The 25,081-nt window shown below is 43.5% G+C and overlaps 1 protein-coding gene across 6 annotated transcripts in view; it reads left to right on the top strand.

Annotated features, from left to right (window-relative positions):
• GEMIN5 (gem nuclear organelle associated protein 5) overlaps positions 1-25,081 on the top strand; it is a 60,153-nt gene that overhangs the window by 5,729 nt on the left and 29,343 nt on the right. For 2 of the 6 annotated variants that reach the window (XM_084839241.1, XM_084839238.1), the window contains exons 4-19: positions 634-785; positions 946-1,059; positions 3,024-3,156; positions 3,471-3,633; positions 4,395-4,607; positions 5,556-5,641; positions 7,911-7,993; positions 11,189-11,325; positions 13,764-13,837; positions 14,858-15,039; positions 16,468-16,607; positions 17,592-17,763; positions 18,443-18,673; positions 19,303-19,410; positions 21,867-21,995; positions 24,244-24,339. In XM_084839241.1, coding sequence (XP_084695367.1) covers positions 634-785; positions 946-1,059; positions 3,024-3,156; positions 3,471-3,633; positions 4,395-4,607; positions 5,556-5,641; positions 7,911-7,993; positions 11,189-11,325; positions 13,764-13,837; positions 14,858-15,039; positions 16,468-16,607; positions 17,592-17,763; positions 18,443-18,673; positions 19,303-19,410; positions 21,867-21,995; positions 24,244-24,339 — 2,213 coding nt within the window. The remainder of the gene's footprint in view (positions 1-633; positions 786-945; positions 1,060-3,023; positions 3,157-3,470; positions 3,634-4,394; positions 4,608-5,555; positions 5,642-7,910; positions 7,994-11,188; positions 11,326-13,763; positions 13,838-14,857; positions 15,040-16,467; positions 16,608-17,591; positions 17,764-18,442; positions 18,674-19,302; positions 19,411-21,866; positions 21,996-24,243; positions 24,340-25,081) is intronic. The other 4 variants (XM_084839235.1, XM_084839240.1, XM_084839237.1 and 1 more) reach the window with 3 other exon arrangements.

Here is a 25,081-nt window from a genome sequence, read left to right as displayed (position 1 = left end):
AACGATAGCCATTCTTGCTTTTTGCAATGTTTTATCTTTCAAAACCAGAAGTCACATTATGAACATGTTGCGCCAAGTCTGCGTATTTTACATTTTTTACAAACTGATGGAATTCCAAGAAAGCAGATTCTTGATGTTCAGTAGCATCTGTTTTTCCGTATGAACTGTATATCTTCAGCCCTGTGCTTTTATGTAACGTTTACTTTTCAGACAGGCTGGGAAATGTTCCAACCAGCTAGGCCAACTGACTCTTGATATTAATTCAGATTCATTAGAGTCATGTAAGAATAATTGAATCATTAACGCTTAACATGCTAAGATGATTCTTAATTGTCTTCTGGTTATGGAACCTCTAGGAAACAGTGTTAATGTGTGTTTAGAATTCATATTTGCTGGAATCTCTGATTTCATTCAGCTGGTAGCCTGTATAATGCTTCCTTGCTTAGCTCTCTAGGCATATGTTGCCCATTCCTTTATTTCAGAGTAAGAGAAGGTTTGGGGCAGGGGGTGGGGAACATGGACAAGATTTCACCAAACATGACTGGGCTGCATATTGTGCAGGCATAACTCAGTAAAGCATTATTAGCAGAGCATCAAGTATCTCTTCCTTAGCATAACTCCTTTTATTTTAAGCTATAAAGATGGAATCGTGGTCATTATCGACATCAACAGAAAGGGAGATGTTGTTCATCGCCTGAGAGGTCATGATGATGAAATACATTCCTTGGCATGGTGCCCTATGCTTGGTGAGGAAGGTATTTGCAGTAGACAAGAAGAGTTCCAAGGTATGTACAACATGTACCTGGGGCATAGGAAGAGTGTGCAATTTTGTAGTAACACTCTTGTATATATTAGCTGCTCTTAGAGAGCCCCAAAAGCTGATGTAGCTTTCATCTGAAAATAAACGACTACCTTTTAAACTTGATTTCATGGTACTTTTGGAAGAAGACACCACTACTGGAAGTGTGGCAGAAGATGCCGTTGTAACAAAAGGCTACTGCTTAGCCTCAGGAAGCAAAGATCAGACCATCCGTGTGTGGAGCTGTACTAGAGGCAGAGGTAAGTATAGAGAATTTTGATTGGATGGGGTTGGCAATGCTTGAAGAGGGTGTGTGTTTTTCTCAATGTCTTTGCTTCGTGCTTCACCATCTAGTCAACTGTTTACAGAATAGTACTGACAAGTTGTAACTGCAATTAGTACCCCCAAAGTGCAAAGCTCTGGTACTCTAACCAAAGTGCCAGATGACTGGAGGAGGGCTAATGTTGTCCCTATCTTCAAAAAGGGTAAAAAGGAGGAACCTGGGAACTACAGACCAGTCAGTCTGACATCAATCCCTAGGAAAATTCTGGAGCAGATGATAAAGCAATCCATCTGTAAACACCTTGAAAACAATGCAGTGATTATTCGAAGCCAACATGGATTTGTCAAGAACAAATCCTGCCAGATGAATCTGATCTCATTTTTTGATCAAGTAACCTCCCTTGTGTACTGTGGGAATGCTGTGGACATAATATACCTCAACTTCAGCAAAACTTTCTACAAAAAGCCCCATGATATCCTGATGAGCAAACTAGCTCAAAGTGGGCTAGATGAAACAACAATCCGGTGGATCCACAGTTGGCTACAGAATCGGACTCAAAGAGTGCTTATCAATGGGACCTTCTCAAACTGGGGAGAGGTAATGAGCAGGGTAGCACAGGGCTCAGTCCTGGGCCCAGTGCTCTTCCACATTTTTATTAATGATTTGAATGAGGGGGTGCAGGGAATGATGATCAGATCTGCAGATGACACAAAATTGGGCAGAATAGCTAATATTTTGGAAGACAGAAACAAAATTCAAAGTGATCTGGATAGACTGGAGCGCTGGGCAGAAAACAACAGAATGACATTTAATAGGGTTAAATGCCAAGTTCTACACCTAGGAAAAAGAAACCAATGCACAGTTACAAGATGGGGGATACGTGGCTCAACGACACTACAAGAGAGAAGGATCTTGGAATTGTTGTCGATCACAAGCTGAAGATGAGCCAACAATGTGATGTGGCTGCAAAAAAGGCGAATGCTGTTTTGGTCTGTATTAATAGAAGCATAGCTTCCAAATCCTGGGAAGTACTAGTTCCCCTCTACTCAGCACTGGTCAGGCCTCATCTGGAGTACTGTGTCCAGTTCTGGGCACCGCACTTTAAGAAGGATGCAGACCAACTGGAGAGGGTTCAGAGGAGGGCAACAAAGATGATCAGGGGACTGGAAACAAAGCCCTTTGAAGAGAGACTGAAAGAAATGGGCATGTTTAGCCTTGAGAAGAGAAGACTGAGGGGAGATACGATAGCACTCTTCAAGTACTTGAAAGGTTCAAGTACTTCACAGAGAGGAAGGCCAGGATCTCTTTTCAATCATCCCAGAATGCAGGACACAGAATAATGGGCTCAAGGTACAGGAAGCCAGATTCTGGTTGAACATCAGGAAAGACTTCCTGACTGTTAGAGCAATACGGCAATGGAACCAATTACCCAGGGAGGTAGTGGGCTCTCCCACACTGGAGGTGTTCAAGATGAGGCTGGACAGCCATCTGTCGGGGATGCTCTGACTTGGATTCCTGCATTGAGCTGGCAGGGTGGACTCTATGGTCTTCTAGGCCCCTTCCAACCCTCCTATTCTATGATTCTGTGAAAACCAACAATGCATGTTTAGTCAGAAGTTAGTCCCATTGTGGCCATTAGTATTTACTTCCATGTGTGTGTAAGATTATAGCCTAAGAGGTCCTAGCCAGTCCTAAGAATTTATGGCTTATGCTGTGGGAAGTCAAGGGCTAGGAAATAGATTGATTCTATGAACTGAAGCCAGAATAGTTTATAAACTTTCTAATTATCCACAAGTGTGTTCCAAATATGTTCTTTAAAAGTGGAAGACCCAATTTGTGTTTGAAGTGTGTCTCTCATTTGTCCTGATGTCAGTGGAGCATGGCAGTCTCTACCATTTGGGGTAAGTATTTGGTAATTATTCCTTCTTCTTTTTCCTGTAGTGGTAATGACTCTGAAGTTGCCCTTTTTGAAAAGAAGAGGTGGAGGTGCTGAAGCAGCTGTAAAAGAGCGCCTCTGGTTAACACTCCACTGGCCCCAAAGCCAGCCCACACAGATCTTATCCAGCTGTTTCGGGTGAGTAGATTCTTAGATTAACTTGACTGAATGCAAGGCAACCGAAATGGGGAAATAAATGTGCATTGGACTGGGGGATTATTTCCTGGCAGTCCATAACCTCCCTGTTTCTGGAAATTTATTCAAAAGGCAACATTTCTCATTTCTAGACAGTTTGCTTTATATACAGAATGTGATGTGTTAACACTTAGTATGGTGTGTTGTTTCCAGCCCTTAAAGGAGGGACTCCATGTACATTTCCATTATAATTCTCTGTGTGTGTCTGTTTCTTATATTCCTGATTTCTACATGTCTTACTGTTCTTCCCTTCACAGAGGTGAACTGTTGCAATGGGATTTGACTCAACCTGGGAAGCGGAAGTGGGATCTTCTGGGAGCTTCATCTGAAGGACAAAACCACTCCAGAATAGTGTTCAATTTGTGTTCCTTGCAAAGAGAGGACAGGCAGCTTCTTCTCTCCATTTCAATGGACAGAGATGTAAGAACCACATGCCTATTAAAACACTCCAGAACTATACTGGTTTTCAGGACTCCACAGTGTTCCTGTCAAGTTGCCATCGGTGGCCATGAATCTTTCCCAGCAGCCCACTGCCAATTCTAGTATGAGGCAAGAGTGCCCCATCCCCATTTCTCTATATATTACCAGTAACTCTGAGAGGAGAGGGCCCTACATGCTGTGTGAATGTACATATGGTGTGTCTGCCAGGGATGCCTTGAGAATGGAGGGCCTGTCATACTTGATGCTTCTGGGATATCTCTTGCTGTGGTGCCCTATAACTCACTCTCCGGCTTCTTTCACAACCTCTGGACCTCCCACGGTCTCTTCTGGTCTTCTCTCCATCCACTTTCAGTTGTCTCAGCTCTTCGGCAAATGAAAGCCTTGCTTCTGTGTCATCTATGCCTCTGACTTTTTTAGTACTTCTGATAATCTGTCTCCTTCAGAGTGTCATTTTTATAGAAGCCAGGGGTGAGTGAAAGTCTTGGAAATAAGTAGACCCAGCCTGGCTTCTTCTATTTGGGGGAGACAGGGGAATGAATCTGGGGTGTAGAACCCTAAAATTCCAAGAGGGCCATCTCATTAGCCTTGGAGAAGATACATGCTCAGCAGCCGTGCTCCCCTTTGGGAAGTAGTATGCTTCTGGAGAAATGCTTTGATAGTTTCTCCCCCTAAATGTTTCTATGGCTTTTGTTTTGTTGTATTCTTTCTAAACCTTCATCGGCACTTTTCTCTTTCTTTAGGTGAAATGTTGGGACCTGGCAACTTTAAATTGCTGCTGGACTATGCCCTCTCTTGGGGGTTTTGTTTACAGCCTGGCCTTCTCCCCAGTGGACACAGGCTGCCTTGCTGTAGGAGTTGGAGACGGCATGCTCCGGGTGTGGAACACCTTGTCCATCAGCAATCACTATGATGTGAAAACCTTCTGGCAGGGCATTAAATCCAAGGTCACTGCTGTAAGTGTGCACTTTGCTGCTTCTGTTTTTTTTCCGTGTGTGTTTCATTCCTTCTGATTCCCAGACTGATACTGATGGTGACCAGAATGGGAACCTGCTAATGCTTACAGATCGCTGCTTGTGCCTTGGTCGCCTGGTAAGAGAACACAGACCTCACTTTCCCAGCAGTCCTGGGAATTGTTTGAACCCAGATGGCACTAACAAAAAACAACTGTTAACCATCAGAAATGCTTTTAACAACTTACCAACAACACTGGGAGGTGCTATTTAAAGATAAGGTAACAAAATGTCACAAGGTAGGGCAGAATTCACTGTTTTAAACTGCAATTAATTTGGCTTAGGCCAAGAATGATTGGACTTACATCCCACTATCAATAAATAACTGCTTAGTAGGTGGCAATGGCTTAAACCATCAAGGTCCTGTACTGGAAAAATAGTCTACGCCAGCAAGTCCATCCTAAGAGGCTGCAAGCCTTGTTTCTTTTAACTTGGCGCTAGAGTTTATACCTGTTTTGTTGGTCGAGTGAGCAAGATCCTTTCCGCACGTGAAGCTGCAGTGATACAGAGCAGTGATAACAAATGTTCACTTGTATAGCTATTTATTTCAGACATTCTATTGAAGTAGATGACGCTCCCAGCATCAGTGAACATCAATTAGGTTAATCTCAATAATGTAGAAGTACCATTCGGAGTTTTCTTCATGTTCCCAGCATAAAAAAAACCTTTGCCACTACGAATTAGAATTAATTCTAATTCCTGGAAGAATTAGAGTCAGATGCAGTAAAAACAACTATCTTTACATTCCCAAATGGCAACTTGGATTAAAGTCTTTTCAGTTTCACATTCACCTTTTGATAAGTTGAGGGATAAAACATAGGAAAGCATATACGTTAATTCCAGGCATCTGCAAAGTGTTGAAACCCTTATGGTTTTTTCTGTTGCTTGCAGTTATCCTGGCACACAACAAAGGAAGGCTGTTTAGCCTTTGGAACAGATGATGGGAAAGTCGGCGTCTATGACACCTACTCCAGCAAGTAAGTTATGACTCTGGTTTTGTTAGTCAATGTGAGGGGGCTGAACATAAGTAAACTAATATGCTTTGCAAGGAGATCATAGAATGTGAAGACAGTGCCTTCTTGCAGTACTCTAACGTAAGAAGAGCCACGTCGGATCAGGCCAGCGGTCCGTCTAGTCCAGCATTTTGTTCACACAGCCAACCAGTTGCCCACGGGAAGCCCACAAGCAGGACATGGGTGCAACAGCACCCTCCTGCCCATATTCCCCAGCAACTGGTGTAGATAGGCAACCTGCCTCTGATGTTGGAGGTAGCATATAGCCATCAGGACTAGTAGCAATTGATAGTCTTGTTGTTGTTCAGTCGTTCAGTCGTGTCCGACTCTTCGTGACCCCATGGACCATAGCACGCCAGGCCTTCCAGTCCTCCGCTCTCTCCCGGAGTGTGCTCAAGTTCATATTCATTGCATCGGTGATGCTATCTAGCCATCTCACCCTCTGCCGTCCCCTTCTCCTTTTGCCTTCAGTCCTTCCCAGCATCAGGGTCTTTTCCAGGGAGTTTTCTCTTCGCATTAGGTGGCCAAAATATTGCAGCTTCAGCTTCACTATCTGTCCTTCCAATGAGCACTCAGGGTTGATTTCCTTTAGGATGGACTGATAGCCTTATCCTCCATGAATTTATCCAATCCCCTTCTAAAGCCATCCAAATTGGTGGTCATCACTCTCTGTTGACATCAGACAAACTCTAAGGGAAGAGTAAGGGTGAATTAAAGGAAAGACTTGAAAGCATGAACTGAGGCCTGATCTGTATGTTTATTTTAAAGAGGGAGTTGAATATAACTTCCATGTGGCCCTGATTACATGGTGAGTTTTCCTCTTAGAACCATGCATTTCCAGTGGTTGCTGGTGCTAAGGTGGAAACTCCTCATGGAGTCAGGGAAATCGGCATGGCCAGTAGTGTTATATGTTAATGTCCTGATCATGGAATTGCAGTCATACGCAGGCTATCACCAGCTACTTCTGCATAGTAAGTATAATAACTATGCTGTCCTAGACACATTCCAATTTTTTACTGGCTGTCATCAGCGAGATTTCCTCTTTCTTTGGCAACCCAACCTATCCTTGTCTTCAGTGCATAATTTAAAAAAATGTTGGATTGCAGTGTTGGAAGGGGCTATTGGTCCTCTGCCCCAGACAATCCTGAGCAAAACAGGCTAAAGTATGCTAGGAAAAAAAATGTGCACAGCAGAAATGAACCTGCTTAACAGTAGTTCTCCTGCTTAAGCAAGTCAATTGGTGATGGGGAATTTAGAAACCTAAGATCTCTAGTCAGTTTGATTTGGCTGGTGGTCCTGCTGAAGCAGAGATGACTAAGGCAGTTGACACGATCACTCCGAAGCACCCTCTCCCTCTAAGCAGGACCTGGGCAGCTCCTTGGTATACACCTGAGCTGAGGGCAGTGAAGCAAGACTGAAGATGGTTTGAATGTGGGTGGAGGAGGACTCATGCCAAGTCCAACCCAGCATGGGTTAGAGCTCATTATTGAGCCTACACTCTGGCGATGAGGGCGGCCTCAGCGGAGGGAGTTTTTTCCCACCAGCATTACATCTTCTCAGTGTATTTTTATTTCTGGTTGGTTCACTGCATACAGATCAAATGTACTAAATCAGATCCCAGTTGATTTAGGTCATTGGGGATCTTTCTGGAAAAGCATTTCCAGAAAAAATTCCAGTTCAGAAATGTCCCTAATTTGTCCTGAACATTAACACTATTTACCTGTATTCCCACGTTATCAACCCATAGCTGTGGGTTGCCTGCTAGGAGTATTGGCATTAGTATTAACAGTGTAGAGCAAACAAATCTGTCTTACCTTTTTCTTGCAGCCCAAGCTTTGGGAAATGTTTGTGCATTTTCCTATGGTGTAGAGAACTAACCTGCTAGTATTGCTTTTCTAAGTACATTTGTATTTATTCTGTGTGTCCATACATGTCCTTTAAAAAGTAAACTAATTTGGGCAGAATTGATCTTGGGAAGTTACCAATTGCACTCTTATTTCCTGTGATGGAAACAGACATAGGAAACTGCACATGCAAATAGGTTATTGGCAGTCTTGTCCTAAAGCTTGCAATGGAGGAATGCAGAGGAGTGCTGCTGTTCTAGCCTCTGCCTCCATTTCTGCACTTCTGTTAGTACCTTTGTTCAGCCTTGCTTGTATTTTACATCAGATAATGCACAATCAAAGCCCTTTATTTAAAAATGACACCTATTCTTTCTGATCATCCCCAATAGGCCCCCACAGATCTCCAGCACCTACCACAAGAAAACTGTGTACACATTAGCCTGGGGACCTCCTGTTCCTCCGTTGTCTTTTGGTGAGTCTTAGGAGTACAGATGCTTTGGTTATACTGTAGAAATAGCACAATCCAGCCCAAGGGTATGTTTATCTGGGAGTTATCCCTCCACAGTAAAGGAAGTAATGCCTCCTCAGATATGGAAAAATGGCTGCTTTTAACAATAGTTCCCACCACTCCTGCATTCCCTCATTTCAAAATGTTGGGGGAGGCACAAGTGGCTCTTGCCAGAGGTCTGAACAAATCGCATGCACCACATCATATGTATGCATGTTTTTGTTATATAGTTTATATGCCATGCGTTCAACATAAACCTATGTTCCTAGGGTGGCTAGTGAAGTAGTAAGATGCAGTAATAATAGAGAATAATAAAAGAAGGCATGCAAACAGCAGCAAACTATTCAAATAAACAGTAACATTTTTAACTGCTCTAAGTTAAAAATGATTAAAGTGTGTCTTTCTCTGTCACCTATATGATAGTATCAAGGTCACCTGGCAGGTCCTGGGGAGGGTATTCAGAAACAATGAGCTACCACTGAAAAGGTGCTCTCTTGCATTCGCCATTCCAGGATACACCTGGAGAAAGTAATCTGTAGCCTTTCTCAGTGAATGGGTGGATTGATGCAAGCAAAAGTGATCCAACAGGTTTTGGGGTCCTAAGCTGCGTAGGGCTTTAAAGGTTAGACCCACGCTTTGAATCAGTAGAATCAGGTTCTGTAGTAGGGAAGAGGAGGCTTCCGTATTTTGCTTTGCTTTGCCTGCTTTGTGGGAGTGGATCTTCCCAGATCATCTTTGGGTAGAAGGTTTGTGTGCTGCCCAGATCTGGGAAAGATAAAAAGGGTTGATGATCAGGGAGTGGTCCTGATGAGTTTGAGGGGATTAGAGCTTGGGCGGAGGGGGTTGCTTATGTTGTTCTGTATAGCCACATGTACCCCAGTGGCACCGTATAAATAAATATTATCTGACCGAAGTACACAGGGGCGTAAGAAGCTGCCCTACGCTGAGTCATACCGTTGGTCCATCTAGCTCAGTGTTGTCACTACACTGACGGGCAGTGGCTCTTTGGACTTTCAGGCAGGATTTTTTCCTGCTCTACCTGGATGGAACCAGGGACCTTTTGCAGGCAAACCACATGCTCTGCCACTGACTAGTGCTAACTAGGAAACACCATGCATATCTGTAAGGTTTTTAGCCCACAAAGGTTGTTGAGGATTCAAGTAGTTGTTGTGAACTGCCCAGAGAGCTTCGGCTATTGGGTGGTATAGAAATGTAATAAATAAATAAATAGTCCTGAGTACTCTGTCCAGTTTGCTCTTGATGGGTAACGTGCTTTAGAGAAGGATTAGAAAGTCCAGCTAGCAGACAAAATGTATAGGATGTGCAGGGGGAAACTGTTCTTTTATTCATATTAAAAATAGGTGGTTTTACTATCAGGCTCTTATCCCCTACTTTCTCACCCATTGCTTTTAAAGTCGTCCCCCTACCCTCACTGCAAAAGGCATATGATCTTATTTCATCTTCAGATAGCTAACGTGAAAGAGAGATAGTCATTGCTGAGAATGGCACCAATAGCAAATCATGTTAACTCTCTTTCTATGCCCTCGTAATTAAATACAGAGGTGTAGGGTGTGATTTCAGACCAAAGGCTTTGATCTGTGGTTCATTTCAGGGGTCATCTATTTAACAGAATGAAGTGTGGATCAAAATACAAAATCAAAGTGCCCATAAGGTAGAACTACAGATTATACTGCAATAATGTATTTCAGAGCATATTACATTGTCTGTGTTCTCCAGGCTTGCTGTGCACAAAGGGATCAGTGTTCGAATTGGAAAAATCCCCACTCAGTGTTCTGTTCCTTTGCTGGAATGACTGTCATGGGCCACCTCTCTAAATGTTGCCATGCAGTCTGGATCATTAGTCAAGGAAATCACCATTGCTTATTAATCTGGTGCACCAGTGTGCATCTGGTTAATTCTTCCTCCTCAGGTGACTTTGCTGTAATTGTTGGTGTGAACAGAAGACTTACACTGTAGTGCCTGCATCCTTGGACATCCTAAAATAGTTTCATACTTTAAGCCGTTTCATACATTACAATTTCATACATAATTCCATATTCTTCATAGACTCACGTAATAGACCTACTAAAAGTGCCCTTTGAAGTATGTTTTTTAACCACATCCACCATTCTATTATATGTGGTGAGAAGCTGGGGCCTGATGTTAGTCTTAGTAATTACACAGGATAAATCTAAATTGAGCATCTACCCAATTAAAATCTTGTTGCATGAGGGAGCTTTCGGGCTGGAAAAATACTTTCTTCCTACACTACATAAATGAAAATGTTAAAAACCTGTTATATTGAAGGCTCTGAATTTTGCTGAGAGTAGTTGAGTTTTCCTGGGCTGCATTCCTATGCAAGTTTAGATAGAACGAAGGTCCTAGAACTCCCAGTATTCCCTAGCCAGCATGGCTGGCTGGGGAGTGCTGGGAGTTCTAGGACTTTTTTCAGTCTAAACATGCATAGGATTGCACCCTTAAGGTTTTTAAGGATGTGTCATTTATTGGGCACACTGAGCTGTGTAAGGTGTAGGACATACAAATAACACAAAGTTTGAAACCACCGTGTGATATGGCTGCAAACAATAGGGAGCTCACAGTTGGCCATGGCTCTCTGGAGTGTTAATATCAGGAGGTTTGTGCCTTGGGCCATATTGTGCAAAGCTGCTTTAAGCCCCTAAAGTGGGGGTGTTGAACTTCTTTCAGCCCAAGGCTGAATTCAATTTTGGCAAAGCTCTCGGGGGTGGGGGGGACACCTTCCAGTGATGGGCAGGACCAAAGGCAAAAGAGGAGGGGGCCAAAACACCAGCCTATTTTAGCTTAAACCTCGTATTACCGGTAACTAAACCTTAGGAGAGGTATTTCAACCTTTACAAATTGAAGGGAAAACTGCACAAAAGCCAGGAAACCACCAAATGTGGAGCCGGGGGAGGGGGCTTGGCCACCTAGGGTCCCTGGGTGGGCTGGATTGGGATGCTGGGTGGGTTGGATTGGGACCCTGGCTCTGAGTCTCTAAAGAGTGATGCCACCATATTGCCAAAAGAAAATTGTCACGCCTAATATATTCTGCTAGGCCAGTTAGTAAACTTTTTTCCTGCCAATTGTGTTCAAGGTGTATACTTTTTAAAATAGCGTAATTTATTTATTTTTCTCGTGCAGGAGGCGATGGTGACGGGCCTTCCGTAACCTTGTATAGCTGTGCCGGAGAGGGAATAGTCTTGCAACACAATCCTTGGAAACTTAGTGGAGAAGCCCATGACATCAACAAACTCATCCGAGAAACTAATTCAGTGAAAGTGAGTAAGAACTCATAGGCCATAGATGGGAAATTTACTGTTACATCTTTTCCATTTATATTGTGTACTTGGCAGTGAAGCCTCTGACACTGATAGATTTAGCTGGTATAGTTCCATTGAATGTTCAGCTGCTCAGGAAACTGGGCTGTTTGCAGTCTATCTTCTGTAAGGAAGTGGAAAGTTGTCAGCTTGGCAGGGATTAAGACCTCACACAGGGGCAGACTGTGGGCTGGGAAGAGGCTCCAGGAGGTTGGGAAACTAAGGGACCAGGAGCCCAGAGGGAAAGAGGCTGAAGAAAAGCACTAAGAAACAGGAACCCAAAGGAAGGGTGGGGCTTCTGAAAAACTTCACAGCATTTAAGGTCAGCAGGAGCTGTATGCCATGAGGAAAAGTAGAGCAGAGTGCTAGACAAGCTGATCTAGAGATGGAATGGTTAAAGACGGTGACCTGGTTCACACAACACAACAGCCCACTGTGGTTTAATTTACCCATGGGGACTGTCATGTTATGCCGGGCACCCATCGGTGCCATTTTTGCATGGGGCCTGGCTTGCTTTTACAGTTTGTTTTACAGTTATTTGAGGGTTGTCTGACCCTCAAACAACTCCTGCCACCTGGGTTTGCACAACACAGCAAGCTAGGTGCCTGTGGGTGCCCAGCACAACACAACAGTCCTCACAGGTATATAAAGCCACGATGGGCTGTCATGCCGTGTGAACAAGGTCAGTGAGACAAAGTAGGCCAGGGGTATCCAACTTTTCAGGACCCATGGGCACATTTGGGAATTTGTGAAAATGCTGTGGGCACCACCACAAAATGGCTCCCATGGAGGATGTGGCTAGTCACACCATGGCTGTTGTGGGGGCCAGGCTTGTCAAAAGTGAGCTAAAGAGATGGGCAGGGGGAGCGAAATAGCAAAACTAGAGGCTGGGAGGGAGAGGGAAATAGGAAGGCAAAGAGGTAGAGAAAAAGCAAGTCTAGAGGCGAAGCGGCGAGAAACAGTGAGCTAAAGAGCAGGCAGGGTAGAAATAGTGAGGCTAGAAAGGGAGAGAAAGAAAACTGCCCTAACACTTTCCAAGGGTGTGGGAGGGGGCACAGGGAGTAGAGAACTTCATGGACCTTGGAGATCCCCACAGCTGCCATGTTTGGGACCCCTGAAGTTGGTTTTAATTTTTGTGAACCGCCCAGAGAGCTTCGGCTATTGGGCGGTATAGAAATGAAATAAATAAAAAAAATAAAAATAAAAATAGGCAGTGGTCTAAAAAGCAGGGACCTGAAAAAGCATGCGTTAAGACATGGAGCTGAAGAAAAGAGGAACCTTGGACAAACTCAGATTGGAGTAAAGTAACATAGGCATGAGAGAGAGAGAGAGAGAGAGAGAGAAGAGGCTGTGCACTACTAGGGCAGTGGGCAGAAAAGGAGAGAACTAAGAGATTCTAAGGTTGCTAGATGTAGAGCACAGATCTGGTCAGGTGAATACCAGTTTTTCCTTCTCCTGTCACTGTAGTGTTGTGACCTTCTAATCCTGATAAGGCAGTGAGGGCAAAGTAATACTGAGAGGGTGCTGATGGAGGGGCTGAATTTCACACTGATTTGAACTAAGCAGCCAATGCTTGGGTTGCAGGGTGCTAGTTTCATTTCTAGCCCTCCCTTGATTGCACATCTGATATAAATTTAAAACACTTGAAATTCCCACCCTTCTATTATAATTTCAGAAGCTGTTTTTAGAAAGGCTCCAAGTAAATAGAATTCTGAACCCATCTGTCCCTTGTTGAATTCCCTTCTATGTGTCAGGATGCTGCATTATCTCTTGTGGCAAAGCTGCTACCCACTGTTCTTGCAGGTCTGTAAATTATTTGCACAGGAAAGCTTAATTGAACAATTGCCTTGGTTCTGGCTTTGGTGTCAGCCAAATGTTGGTTGGCCGAAAGCTTTTCATTGTCTTACACACACATTTAATTTAATGGGCACAATATGCACGTCCCTGTTGGGGTAAGCAAGTGTCTCCAACACTGCTGCACAGAAGTAAGGCAGGAAACAAGAACCCACAGAGCTGGAATATAGCACAGAGGTTTTGATCTCTATGCTGAAATGAGACTTCCCTCTTTGGGTCTTTCCCAAATTACATGTCCCCTGAATGTTGCCTGTTTTCTTTTGTAGTGATAGTCATGTCTATTCTCAGGAAGCTAGTTCAGATAACTTGTATCCAGCTATGAACTGAAAAGTGTAAGCAAATGGTTTCAGGAAACTATAGGCAGGTGAGAGTTATACGGTGACAAATAATTTTCCCCACTTGCTTGTCTTGTAGCTGCTGGAATGTTGGCTGACCTAAATCATTAATTGCAGGGATCCCTATTTCTCCATCTATTTTTGCATGATCTATGGAAATGGGTGTCAGAATTCATAAGGTTCCAAAGTTTTTTGTCTACTTTCTTTTAGCACAAACTACCAGCACACACAGAGATCAGCTGGAAACCAGATGGCAGTATCTTGGCGATTGGTAACGAAGATGGGTACGTGCTAAAATTTAAGTGAATACTAACTTGACATTTGCAGTAGGCACAATTGTTTAGGATCAGCATGGTTAGAACAGGGTGCGTTTCACTGCTACGGCTTGTTCTCATCACGCTAACCTATGATTGAGTGTGATGTCACGACCAGCCCACCATGTTCCACCAAAATTAACCTTTATGAAGTCTAGGTCTAGTTGAGGCCTAGTATCTTGCTCAGAGTCCATAAATTAAACAGCAGGAGAGCACATGATGGATGAATGGAAGGGATACTTCCTTGACTCTCCACTATCTTGTATATAACTAGCACTATCAGTAGTAGGATTCTAAGCTGGCTAGATGATGGTCTGACTTTATAGCTGTTTTTATAGCTTTTGTTTACTTATTAGATAGTATTCTGTAATGTTAGCATGTCTTAATACTCTGGAGCAACGTTTCTTGGACCTTTGTGCTCACCAAGCTTGACTTGATTTAAGCCAACTGGACTGCAAGGAGGTCAAATCAGTCCATCCTAAAGGAAATCAACCCTGAGTGCTCATTGGAAGGACAGATACTGAAGTTGAAGCTGAAATATTTTGGCCACCTAATGCGAAGAGAAAACTCTCTGGAAAAGACCCTGATGCTGGGAAAGACTGAAGGCAAAAGGAGAAGGGGACGGCAGAGGATGAGATGGCTAGATAGCATCACCGATGCAATGAATATGGACTTGAGCACGCTCCGGGAGAGAGCGCAGGACAGGAAGGCCTGGCGTGCTATGGTCCATGGGGTCACCAAGAGTCGGACATGACTGAATGACTGAACAACAACACCACCTACTAAAAATTAGCATGCATATATAACTCAAACTAGGAATTTATTAGTCTTTTGAAACAGATGGTTCTGTTATTGTATTAAGCTGTTCAAATTTGTAGGATGTCCTTAGGATTTACATAGATTGTTTTGAGGAGGATAGATGGCAAAAGTTCTTGTCTGCCACATGATGTACTCTGTGAATTGATCAACCCACATTTTTTAACTTTCCAGATCAATTGAAATATTTCTGGCTCCTGACTTGAAACTATTGTGTACCATCCAGCAGCACCACAAACTCATCAATGCTATTCGCTGGCATCATGACCATGGGACACAGCCAGAACTGAGTTACATGGTAGCTTCTGGCTCAAACAATGCTGTCATTTATGTACATAACATCAAGAATGTCATAGGTGATTATTTATACTTTTAGATCTTAGCCATCGATCACTGTCTGACCAGGTAATAAACTGGTAGTGATGCTACTTCTCCCCTTCTTAGCCATGCTGTCTTCTCCACAGCTTCAAACAGTACAGAATTCTTCCTTCTGTGTGGTATTTGGGTGATGCCAAATGTGTGTCCTTGTACAAACCTCCTGTTATAGAAGTGTCCATAAAGATGGCTTAGAAACCATCCTCTTTTTTCCTAGTTGAGAGAGCTCCTATGTTTCTGTGAAGCTAATTTCTCCTTGAAGTTTGTTGTCCATGGAAAAGGGCAAAGAAGTCCATGAACTGTGGTAAATTGCCTTTAATGTTGGCATTTCTTTTCTTGGGCTTTTAGGGTCAGAGCATCTTATCAAAACAGTGGAATAACAGAGAACTGAATTGCTAACACTGTGATACGGAACTAGGATATGTATATGTAGCCAAGAGGCAGCATGACTAAAGAGCTTATTATGCAACCAGAAATCCCTGGCTTTTACAGAGCATGGGTTGTAACCAGATTTAAGGTGGATCAACTGAACTGGTGGAAGTGGACTTCCCTGTCCCCTCCTTTCCACAGCAGCCCCTCCAGCCCCCTGAAAATGCCACATAGAGGATCAGGAAGACCCTGCTTAATGGGGTGACGTGTGGGAAGGAAGACACACGCACACAGAGATAAACCCTTCACATACCCCTAAGACAGACGATGGGTTATGCGAGGGTTGTTTAACCCTCACAGAAACCATGCTCGCCAAGTTCACATGACACAACAACCCCAAGTGGGGTTACATATTCAAAATGGCAGCTGTACATGCCCCACACGTGGTGCAGCCTCACCATGGGTGCCATGTCATGTGAACAACCCCATTCTCTTCCGTCCCCTCTTCCCCTCTCTCAGTTGTAACCTTGGATGCTAATAGATCCAAGTGATCTGGGTGGATGGGTTGCAGGGAGTGTATTGCATCATCATTAGCTGTGGGAATATGTGCTGTTTTCCATATGTTGTAATATGACCACCAGTGGGGCAGGTGGGGGTGGTATATAATATGTTTCCAGTATAATGCCTCGTGGATTTAACTCTTCACTAATTCTGAAACTGAAGCAGGTTATTATAGTTCCCTGTCTTGAGACAACTGGTTGTGTAAGAAAACCATCCTTGAGTACTCTTTGAAAAGTACTTGGCAAGAGATTGGCTGCATATAAGGAATCTAGCACTGGCTGTTGTGACAGAAGCATTGCTGTTTACACACACTTGTGCTGTGTTGCTGCTTCCCTGCATCTGCACCACACAAATGTCGTTGGAAGCCAGGTTCTCTGGCCAAATAGCAATGGTACATCCTGTAGTGATGTTTATTCCGTGAAATGCATTTAATGGCATTTTGTCTGACTGCTTCTAATATCCTTCTACTCTGTCTCTAGATAACTTTCCAGAGAAGCCTGTGACAATAACTGAGCCCTTTCGTACTCTGGTGGGACACACAGCTAAGATCACTAGCTTGTCTTGGAACCCCCATCATGATGGAAGGCTAGTATCTGTTTGCTATGATGGCACTGCCCAGGTATGGTTATGAAACTGCTGTAGTTTTCATTCAGGTTTTTTTCACTGGCACCACTAATCAGATGGCTGTGGGATTGAGGAGTGCCTCTTTGGTTTTTAATCAGTGCCTGGAAAGGTGGCTTCTAGGACTGAATTTTGTACTTGGGTGAGAAAACGGAGTGCACAATGTATTTGTGCCTTGTTTGGTGTTTACGGAGAATGTGTGTAAATTGTCAGTATATGGAAAAAGATTGATCTCTGCTTTTGTATATATTGTAGAAGAAAGAACAAGTGTGCTTTTTTCACATCTTGGCTTAGTTTCAAAATGTAATCAACAAGTTAAAAATGTGGCATTTGTACCCAAGAACAAAATGTGTTATTTATATTTTGTACTTGTGGGTGTATAGAGAGAGAGTAAGAAGCTAATGTGTCTTGGGCATAGGCTAGATCTTTACATGGGCTCTGCGGAACCATTTTTAATGTGCCCTGAAGTAGAGCTGGAGTTGGATCCAGATTTAAACTAGATCAACTGCACTGTGGCAGTGGACTTCCCCAGTCCTCTGAAAATCCTTCAGGGGACCCTGCTGAATCGAGTGAGCGGGGGGGGGGGGGACCCCCTAAAAATCAAACGGGGGGACCTTCTGTGAGTGGAGCCCTTCATCTTGTGGAAGGCAGATCCTGGATCCAACTCCTGATCCAGGGTCTCAAGGACTACTCTGAGGTGACTAATTTGCATTGACCCCACTTCTTACTTCTTTACATATTTATTTCTTACATTTCTCTATCACCCAGTAGCCACAGCTCAGTTGTCACACTGGACAGATTTCTCTCCTGATAAGATAGGAGTAAGAGAAATACCCAAGAAAATGCAACTGACCATTATTTCTGTTCTAAATCAAGATCACTAGTCTAGAATATCTTTAGAAGCCAGAGTTGAGGTTTTGGTGAGGAAATCCCATAGAACGTGAACTGATGTCCTTTTAAAAACGAGAGGTTTTGTTTACAGGTTTGGGATGTTCTAAAGGAAGAGCCCTTGCACAACTACCGGGGACACCGGGGACGGCTGCTTTGTGTGCAGTGGTCACCTGTGGAAGCAGACTCTATTTATACCGGAGCCGATGACTTTTGTGTTCATAAATGGGTAGCTATAAAGCAGGAGCACAGCCGCCCTCCCCAAGGTCAGTATGGTGTTGATGCTTTGACACCAGGGTGTCAGGAGAAATGCTAAAACTTGTGATGAAAAAATAGACCTCTTTATTTTCCCAGTCATTTTTAGCATTTTAGCATTCCAGATTTTTAGCTCTTCTATCTGCTATTGCATTTTAAATATATGCACTGCTGCTAGGTTTTGCTCTGGTTGCATTTTTATTCTGTAGTTTTAATCTATTATATTTTATATTGTATTTTCTGTTGTAAATTTTGTGCTTTTAATTTTGTGAACTGCCCAGAGAGCTTCAGCTATTGGGCAGTATAAAAATGAAATAAATAAAATTTGTTGCTGTGTTTAGTTCCATATTTCTCAAACAGTAGAAAACTGTAGTTCTAGTGACCATCCCTAAGTTAGCAGAAAGTGAGGCCTTCTGAAGTATAATGAAGATGAGGGCATTCGTATGAGAACATTCCTCCTTTGGATCATGGGCAAAGATCCAAGGAAAGGGACAGCATGTCCCCGTTCCATTTCTCTTGGGGGGGAGGTCCTGGAGAAGTCAAGAAATGGGTTGTGACTACTATCTATTAGTACGATGGATTTGGCGCACCATATCTTGTAGTGCACCGATACTTCAGGAGTTTTCAAAGTGTGTGTGTGTGTGTGTGTAATTCCTGAAGTAGCTATTTTCAGAACAATTCTGTGTTTAGCAGGAAAAAAGAGCATTGAGTTGGAGAAAAAGAGAAGCACTCAAATCAGACCAAAGGCCAAGAAAAAAAAGAAGCCATTAGGGAAGTTGCCTTCAGCACAGGATGTGAGTGATTGGATGAATGATGGAGATAACGTGAAAGAGTCTCTCTTGGAGGAGAATGGGGTGTCAGACCAAGAGGGAGAAAAGGAGCAACAGGAGCAGGAAACAGTTGAGCGAATTTCCATGGAAGGTATTTAGCAGTTCCCTACATTTCTGTTTTCCCAAAACATCTGTCCAAAGTTTTCCACAGGTCTTGATTTAAGGAAACAATGCCCCTTCTAGTCTGCAAATGCAAGAATGCACATAAGAATTTCTTTACCAATCTGGAGAGCAGTGTTTACCTTTTTGAAAAGTTTAAAGTGGTTATGAGTAATGGCTGCCTCGTTGTCATATTGTTCACTTTTAAAAATGTCAGTTCCTGGCTTTCAACCAAAGTATAATTTGTTGGCTTTTTTCTGTAGATATCAAATCGGAATGCATGTTTTTGAAGCAAACTCTGGGTTTTATCTGGTGCAGCAAGATGAGTTTATGTGATGTCACTGCACTTTCTTTCCTGATTCTGAAACCAGACAGACTCTTGAGTCACTGGGTTGGCTTTTTCTTGGCTCTCTTACAGTTCGTCTGTTTTTAACCAACCTTGAAAGCCAGAGATAATGAAATGTTTAATAGCCAATGAGAAGCAGATGAGCATCAGTGCTGTTTTTGCCCAGGACTCTGCTTTGGGTTTTTGTGCAGCTGTTTGTTTCTGTTTATAGCATTTGTTAGGGATGAGCATTTCTGCCATGCATTATACAGGCATCATTCTTTTCTTCACTACAGTTCACAGAGATTCACCTGCAGGTCCATCACTTGCCCACGGGCCAGACATTCCAAAACCATCTATGATCCTCAAAACCCCTGTTGTGAGGAAGGATCAGATAAAACCAGGTTGGTAAGCATCCTGTGTAAGTATAGAAGTATCTAGGTAGGTTCTGTAGAATAAAAACAGGGTTAATCCTTTTCAGTTTTAAAATGCAAAGGCTCCTTCTCATATAACTAACTCAGTTTTAGTACACCTGAGATGCTCTGTAATTTAAGAAAACATAGAAAAGGAGACTGGATAGGTGTTCAGGCATAACTTCACAGGCTCATATATTCTAGGGGCACAATCCAGCCAAATGTAACCTCTTTTCAGCTCCATTTATTTGAGTGGATGTTAAAGTGTATGCTTCTCTCCCATTGAAATGAGTAGGACATAAAAAGTGCTTAACTTGGGCTGGATTCTAACCTAGGAATTAGAGATGGGATCCAATGTAACATCTAATATATTCATATGTTATTATTTCACGTTAAATGCCTCAAACACCATTTTGTAATGGGCATGTCTTTGTTTATTTGTTTTTATTTATGTAAAATATTTCTAAACCACCCTTTAACCAAATGGATGGTGTTCTCAGAGGCATGAATAAAATTAATGATGTCAACAGAAATACAATAGAATAAAATATCAATACCTAGAACATACAAGAGGCAAATAACACTATAAAAAACACAAAGCAGGTTATTGTTCTGATATGGGGTCTAGAACTATATCCTGTGTTCTAGGTTTTAGACGTAATGATCACCCAGGAGCAATCAGGATCGTTTTTGTCCTTTTTCTCACTTTCCTAATTGGCTGTGGTGTTGCTTTTGCCTTTTTCACATCTGCTACATTTAGGCTGCCCCACTAATTTAGGAAGTTCTGCATTATAACTATCTTCTAATTCTTAAATGGTGATATTTAAGATAAAGTAGGAGTTGAGGTTAATTTTTCCTTTGTATTATTTATTATTACATTTCTATACCACCCAATAGCCAAAGCTCCTTGGGTGGTTCACAAAAATTAAAACCACAAATACAGCATAAAACAATATAAAATATAAACGCTTAAAAGTACATGGTCCATTTGTTCCCAGATAATGTACCAGGAGCTTCAGAAGAGGGGGAAAACAATAGGAAGATCTTATAACAACTAAAGGTCAGGGTTGACACCACCCTCCCTGATGAACAGTCAATGCCTTGTTTTAAATTAGGGCTACAGTGTTTAACCAATTAATAGCTTATATTGATTAACAATGTTTTGATCAAAAGTGGTACCAGTTAAGTGGCACCAGATTTTATTAAAATTCTTAGTAATTTTCAGTGCACGACTTTATAAAAATCTTGGGTGGAAGGCACTATCTTAGAGAAGAGGCATTCCTCCCCATCCCCTTTCTCTCTCTCTCTCTCTCTTTGGGCCAATCTAAACAGAAGCGATTTGGGCAAAACCTGCATTTTCACAGAATATAATTGACTCTATGGTACACACGGTGCTGTATTCTTCCACTTTTGAAGTGTATGCGGGAACTGAAGCCGCATTAGTTGGGGTGGGGTGGGCGAGTCCCACCGCAAGTAGAAATGAACATCAGCGACTGTGCAGGTGCAGGGCAGCCAATGTGCAGGAGGCTTGCTCCCCTCCCTGACGTGTTCAGCGAAGTGCAATGCAGGACTTGCTTATGAGTAGATGTTCATGACAAACCATGTATACCCCACATACACACACACTTTTATGAGGCAGGCAGGCAAGCAGGCAGCTGCTGCTGCCCAGAGACTGAGCAGAATGAGCAGGAATGCAAGAGGCGCTGGGAGCAGAGAGCACAGAGCTGGTGAGGAGGAAGAGTGACTAGCACATTGACTTTGATGTATATTTACTGCCCAGTCAACAGGCTCCCCCCCCCCCACACACACACACACACACGGGCTCAATGAAGTGCTTCTGAGTATGTGAAAATCATCCACACAGGCATCCACCCTTTCTTAGCTGTGCAGCTTCGAATCAGCAGGCATCCACCATTTCTCAGCTGTGCTCCTGTGTAGCTGCACAGTTTCAAAACAGCAGGGCTGGCTGCCTTGCCCCCACTCCCAAGCTTGTCTATTTAAAGTGAGAGGCGGTGACGTGGAACTGAAGGCAATGAGTTACTTCTGAGTGGACATGTTTACCCCTCTGCAATCCCCCTGCCCCTGGCCCCCCACTACTTTCCCTTCCACTAGTCAGTGCCGCTTCCACGAGCCTGTGCCAAAGCCAGTTGAGGTCACACAGATTCCTGAACAGCACTGAAGCCGCTATGACAGGAAAATCCAAAGTGAGTTTGGGGGAAAAAAATTGATTTAGGGCAAGAAACGCCAGGCTAGCTACGGAGAGCAGCGTACGTCATCTGACACTATCGATTTGGGGTGGAGTAGAACCAGAGTAAAAGCCGCATTTGTAAGTGTGTCTTTCCCCTAAACCCCGTCTTCAATGCGTTTTGAAAATGGATTCCTCGAAGCTTGTGGATGGAAATTACCACTGGTGGCCTACTATGAGATTATGGCAACTCTCTTTACAGGGTCAGATGCTTCTGTGAAGAGAAAAAAGCCTCGCTCCATCCTGCCTCTCAGCACATCTATGGACCACAGATCAAAAGAGGAGCTGCACCAGGACTGTTTGAGACTAGCAACTTTCTTACACTCAAAAGGTACAGTTAGAAATGACTGTAGTGATGGCTACTCTTTTTCATGCCCATTTAGAATGTATGGCTGTTGAGACTTTTCAGATGACCTTAAACTTAGGCACCTCAGTAGGCTGTCAGCCTGACCCTGTGTTTTGTTGCACTAGCACACAAGATGTTCAGATTGAACCCATCCACATCATGCTTGTACCATGTCACAAATCATGTTGCACATGTATTGCAGGCTGGAATGTTGAAGTATAGGACTTGGGTGCCAGGAAAAGAACTGCTGTGATGGTGTACATGGTCATTAAGAGCTTCTTCACATAGTGAATGGGGCTGTGGTGGCTTAGTGGTTAAGACACTGAACTGCAGACTGGAAGGTCGGCAGGACAGCAGTTCGAGACCCGAGTGCTGCGTGACGGAGTGAGCTCCCGTCTTCAGGCCCAGCTCCTGCCAACCTAGCAGTTCGAAAGCAAGAAATTGCAAGTAGATAAATAGGTACCGCTTCGGCGGGAAAGGTAACAGCATTCCGTGCACCTTGGTGTTCAGTCATGCTGGCCACATGACCACGGAAGCGTCTTCGGACAGCGCTGGCTCTTCGGCTTAGAAATGGAGATGAGCACCACCCCCTAGGGTTGGACATGACTGGTTGGGGACACCTTTACCTTCACATAGAATATCCCTTCTGTGCAGGGGCACACATTGGAGAGCCTGCACAGAGCATCTTTGGAACATTCTAGAACTGGACTTCTAGATCAGGCTTCTCCAACCTGGTGCCCTCTAGATGTTTTGGACTTACAACTAGGGATGGCGGAGAATTCCACCATGGACTCCAATGAGGCCAAATTCCAGGGAATTCAGCCTCCGGAGTCTGTGGCGGAACGTTCCCACTCGCCTCCCGCCAGATCATTGCAGAGCCGAATCCTCCTTGCTGGTGGCTCTATTCCGCAAGCGATATGGCCGCCGTTGCCATCCGTATCACTGCTGAGAAACAGGAAGTGATCCGGATGCAAATGGCATCTGCTACGCCATTTGCGTCCCTGTTTCTTCTTGCCATAGGCTACGCATCTGTATTTACACAGCTATTTACATAGCCTATCACGTGAAAAAACAGGGACATTTTTTCAGGCTGCATAAATAGCTACGTAAATACAGACGCATAGCCTATCGCAAGAAGAAACAGGGATGCAAAAGGCATAGCGGATGCCATTTGCGGCCGGATCACTTCCTGTTTCTCATCAGCAGCGATACGGCACGGCAATGGAGGCTGTATCGCTTGCAGAACAGAGCCGGCCAGCAGCTCCACAGAGTTACCACGGAGTGGAGTCGGCCAGCAAGGATTCCGGGGGGGGGGGGAGAATGGATTGCCTCTCCCCCCTGCGGACCCCCCTGCAAAGCCCAGGTAAGGGGATTTGTACGTCCCTACTTCCAACTGCCATCTGCTCCAGCCAGCATGGCCAGTGGTCAGGAATCCTGGAAACTGTAGTTCCAAACATCTGGAGGACACCAGGTTGGGGGAGGCTGTCCTAGATTTTCTTAGACAGCAGAGAGCCCCCCATCCAGTGCACATGCCCAAAGGGGCCGATCCTATCCCTTCCCATTCAGTTTTTCTTTAACCACTGCAGTGGTCGCATCAAGGGGACCATTCTCTTGCTCTTCAGAGCTCTTCTGAGCCAAGCAAGGTAGGCCTATAGCATTTTTCTTCCCCCTCTTTTTTTGTTTCTAGTACCCCCCCCCAATTAGGCATTTTTCATCACGCCTTTGCCTCATCCTAACAAAAAGGTATATTTTAGCATAATTTGTGAAACAACCATAGTTCTCATTTGAGCAAACACTAAAGAGGAAGGGATGCTATATTTGCTTCCATGTTTACCTTTAAGCTAAAGGCTAATTCTTGCTTACATTTTAATGAAGTAAGCACCCACAATGATACAGGTGCATGAGTCTTTAATGCATATCAATGCATATCAAAATGAATTGTTGCGCCAGAGATTAAATGGAAAACTACTTGCAAAGGGAAAGACTTCAGATTGAATGCAGGAATGATGTGTATCTGGACTCCCCATCAGAGTGGCAGTATTGGGCGTGGGGAATCTGTTAAGTAATTGTAGTTTTTGACGGCAAGCTTCTTAAAGTTCTTTGTACGCCGGTGGTGCTTTGTAAGTTATCAGGAATTCTAAAAACTTTTTGAAGATCTTTCCCTCAGTTATAAGGATCATAAATATGTATGACAAATAGAAATTAATCTTGTTTTTTGTGATCTTCCTTGTAGATCTGAATGAAGATTTACCCTCTCGTTCAAGGGATCCTGTCCATTTGGGGCTATTCACAGATAGACCTGCCCTGTACAAGATGATGGAAGCAGAAGGTTAGTCCTTAAATCTTAAATCGGGTTTCTGCACTTATTTTGGGGTAAAAATGAGCGGTGTGATATCTCGATATTTATGTGGCTGTAGACACACACTAAGGCTGCAATCCTTGGATGCTTAGACAGAAAGAAGTTCTACAACTCCCAGCATTCCCCAGCCAGCCAGTTGCAGGGCTTTTTTCTGTCTAAATTTCCGTAGGATTGCACCTAAGTTGCAGAATATGGCTTCTAACAAAATCCAGTAGCTTCTACTGAATCACTAAGCTGCCACCTTAAAACAAAAGAAGTTCCTCTAGCTCTTGCCCTGTCATAAGCTAGGAGGTTGTCTCAAGTAAGTTGTGCCCCCACACCGTTAAGGGCTTATAGATACAAATCAAAGCACTGTTTTGATCGGTGTCTAGAACTCTGTAAAATCCAAGGTAGTCCTTGAAGCACCACTGTATGTGTGCTAGCAATCCAACTCTTTCAAGCCAGACTGCCATCATGTTAACTGCTGAAGCTTCTGGGTAGTCTCAGAGGGTAGCTCCAGAATGAGAGTGGTGCAATATTAAATGTATGTCATATTACGTAATATGCATTCCAGCTACAGAAAGTAAGTGGTGGTTGGTTTGCTATATAGCATGAGTTAGCAAGGAAATCTAGGAATGATCACTATTAAACCTGTATTTGCATAGCAAATTGACAGCACAATATATACAATCACTCTGAGACAATAGTACTATTAAACTGAGGAGCTGACAGT

The sequence above is a fragment of the Heloderma suspectum genome, chromosome 2, assembly GCF_057233095.1.
Source record: "Heloderma suspectum isolate Gila_16-S chromosome 2, 16-S_ref, whole genome shotgun sequence".
Classification (NCBI taxonomy): domain Eukaryota; kingdom Metazoa; phylum Chordata; class Lepidosauria; order Squamata; family Helodermatidae; genus Heloderma; species Heloderma suspectum.
The sequence above is the reverse complement of the archived record's forward strand: the minus strand, read 5'-3'. Positions and strand labels throughout refer to the sequence as shown.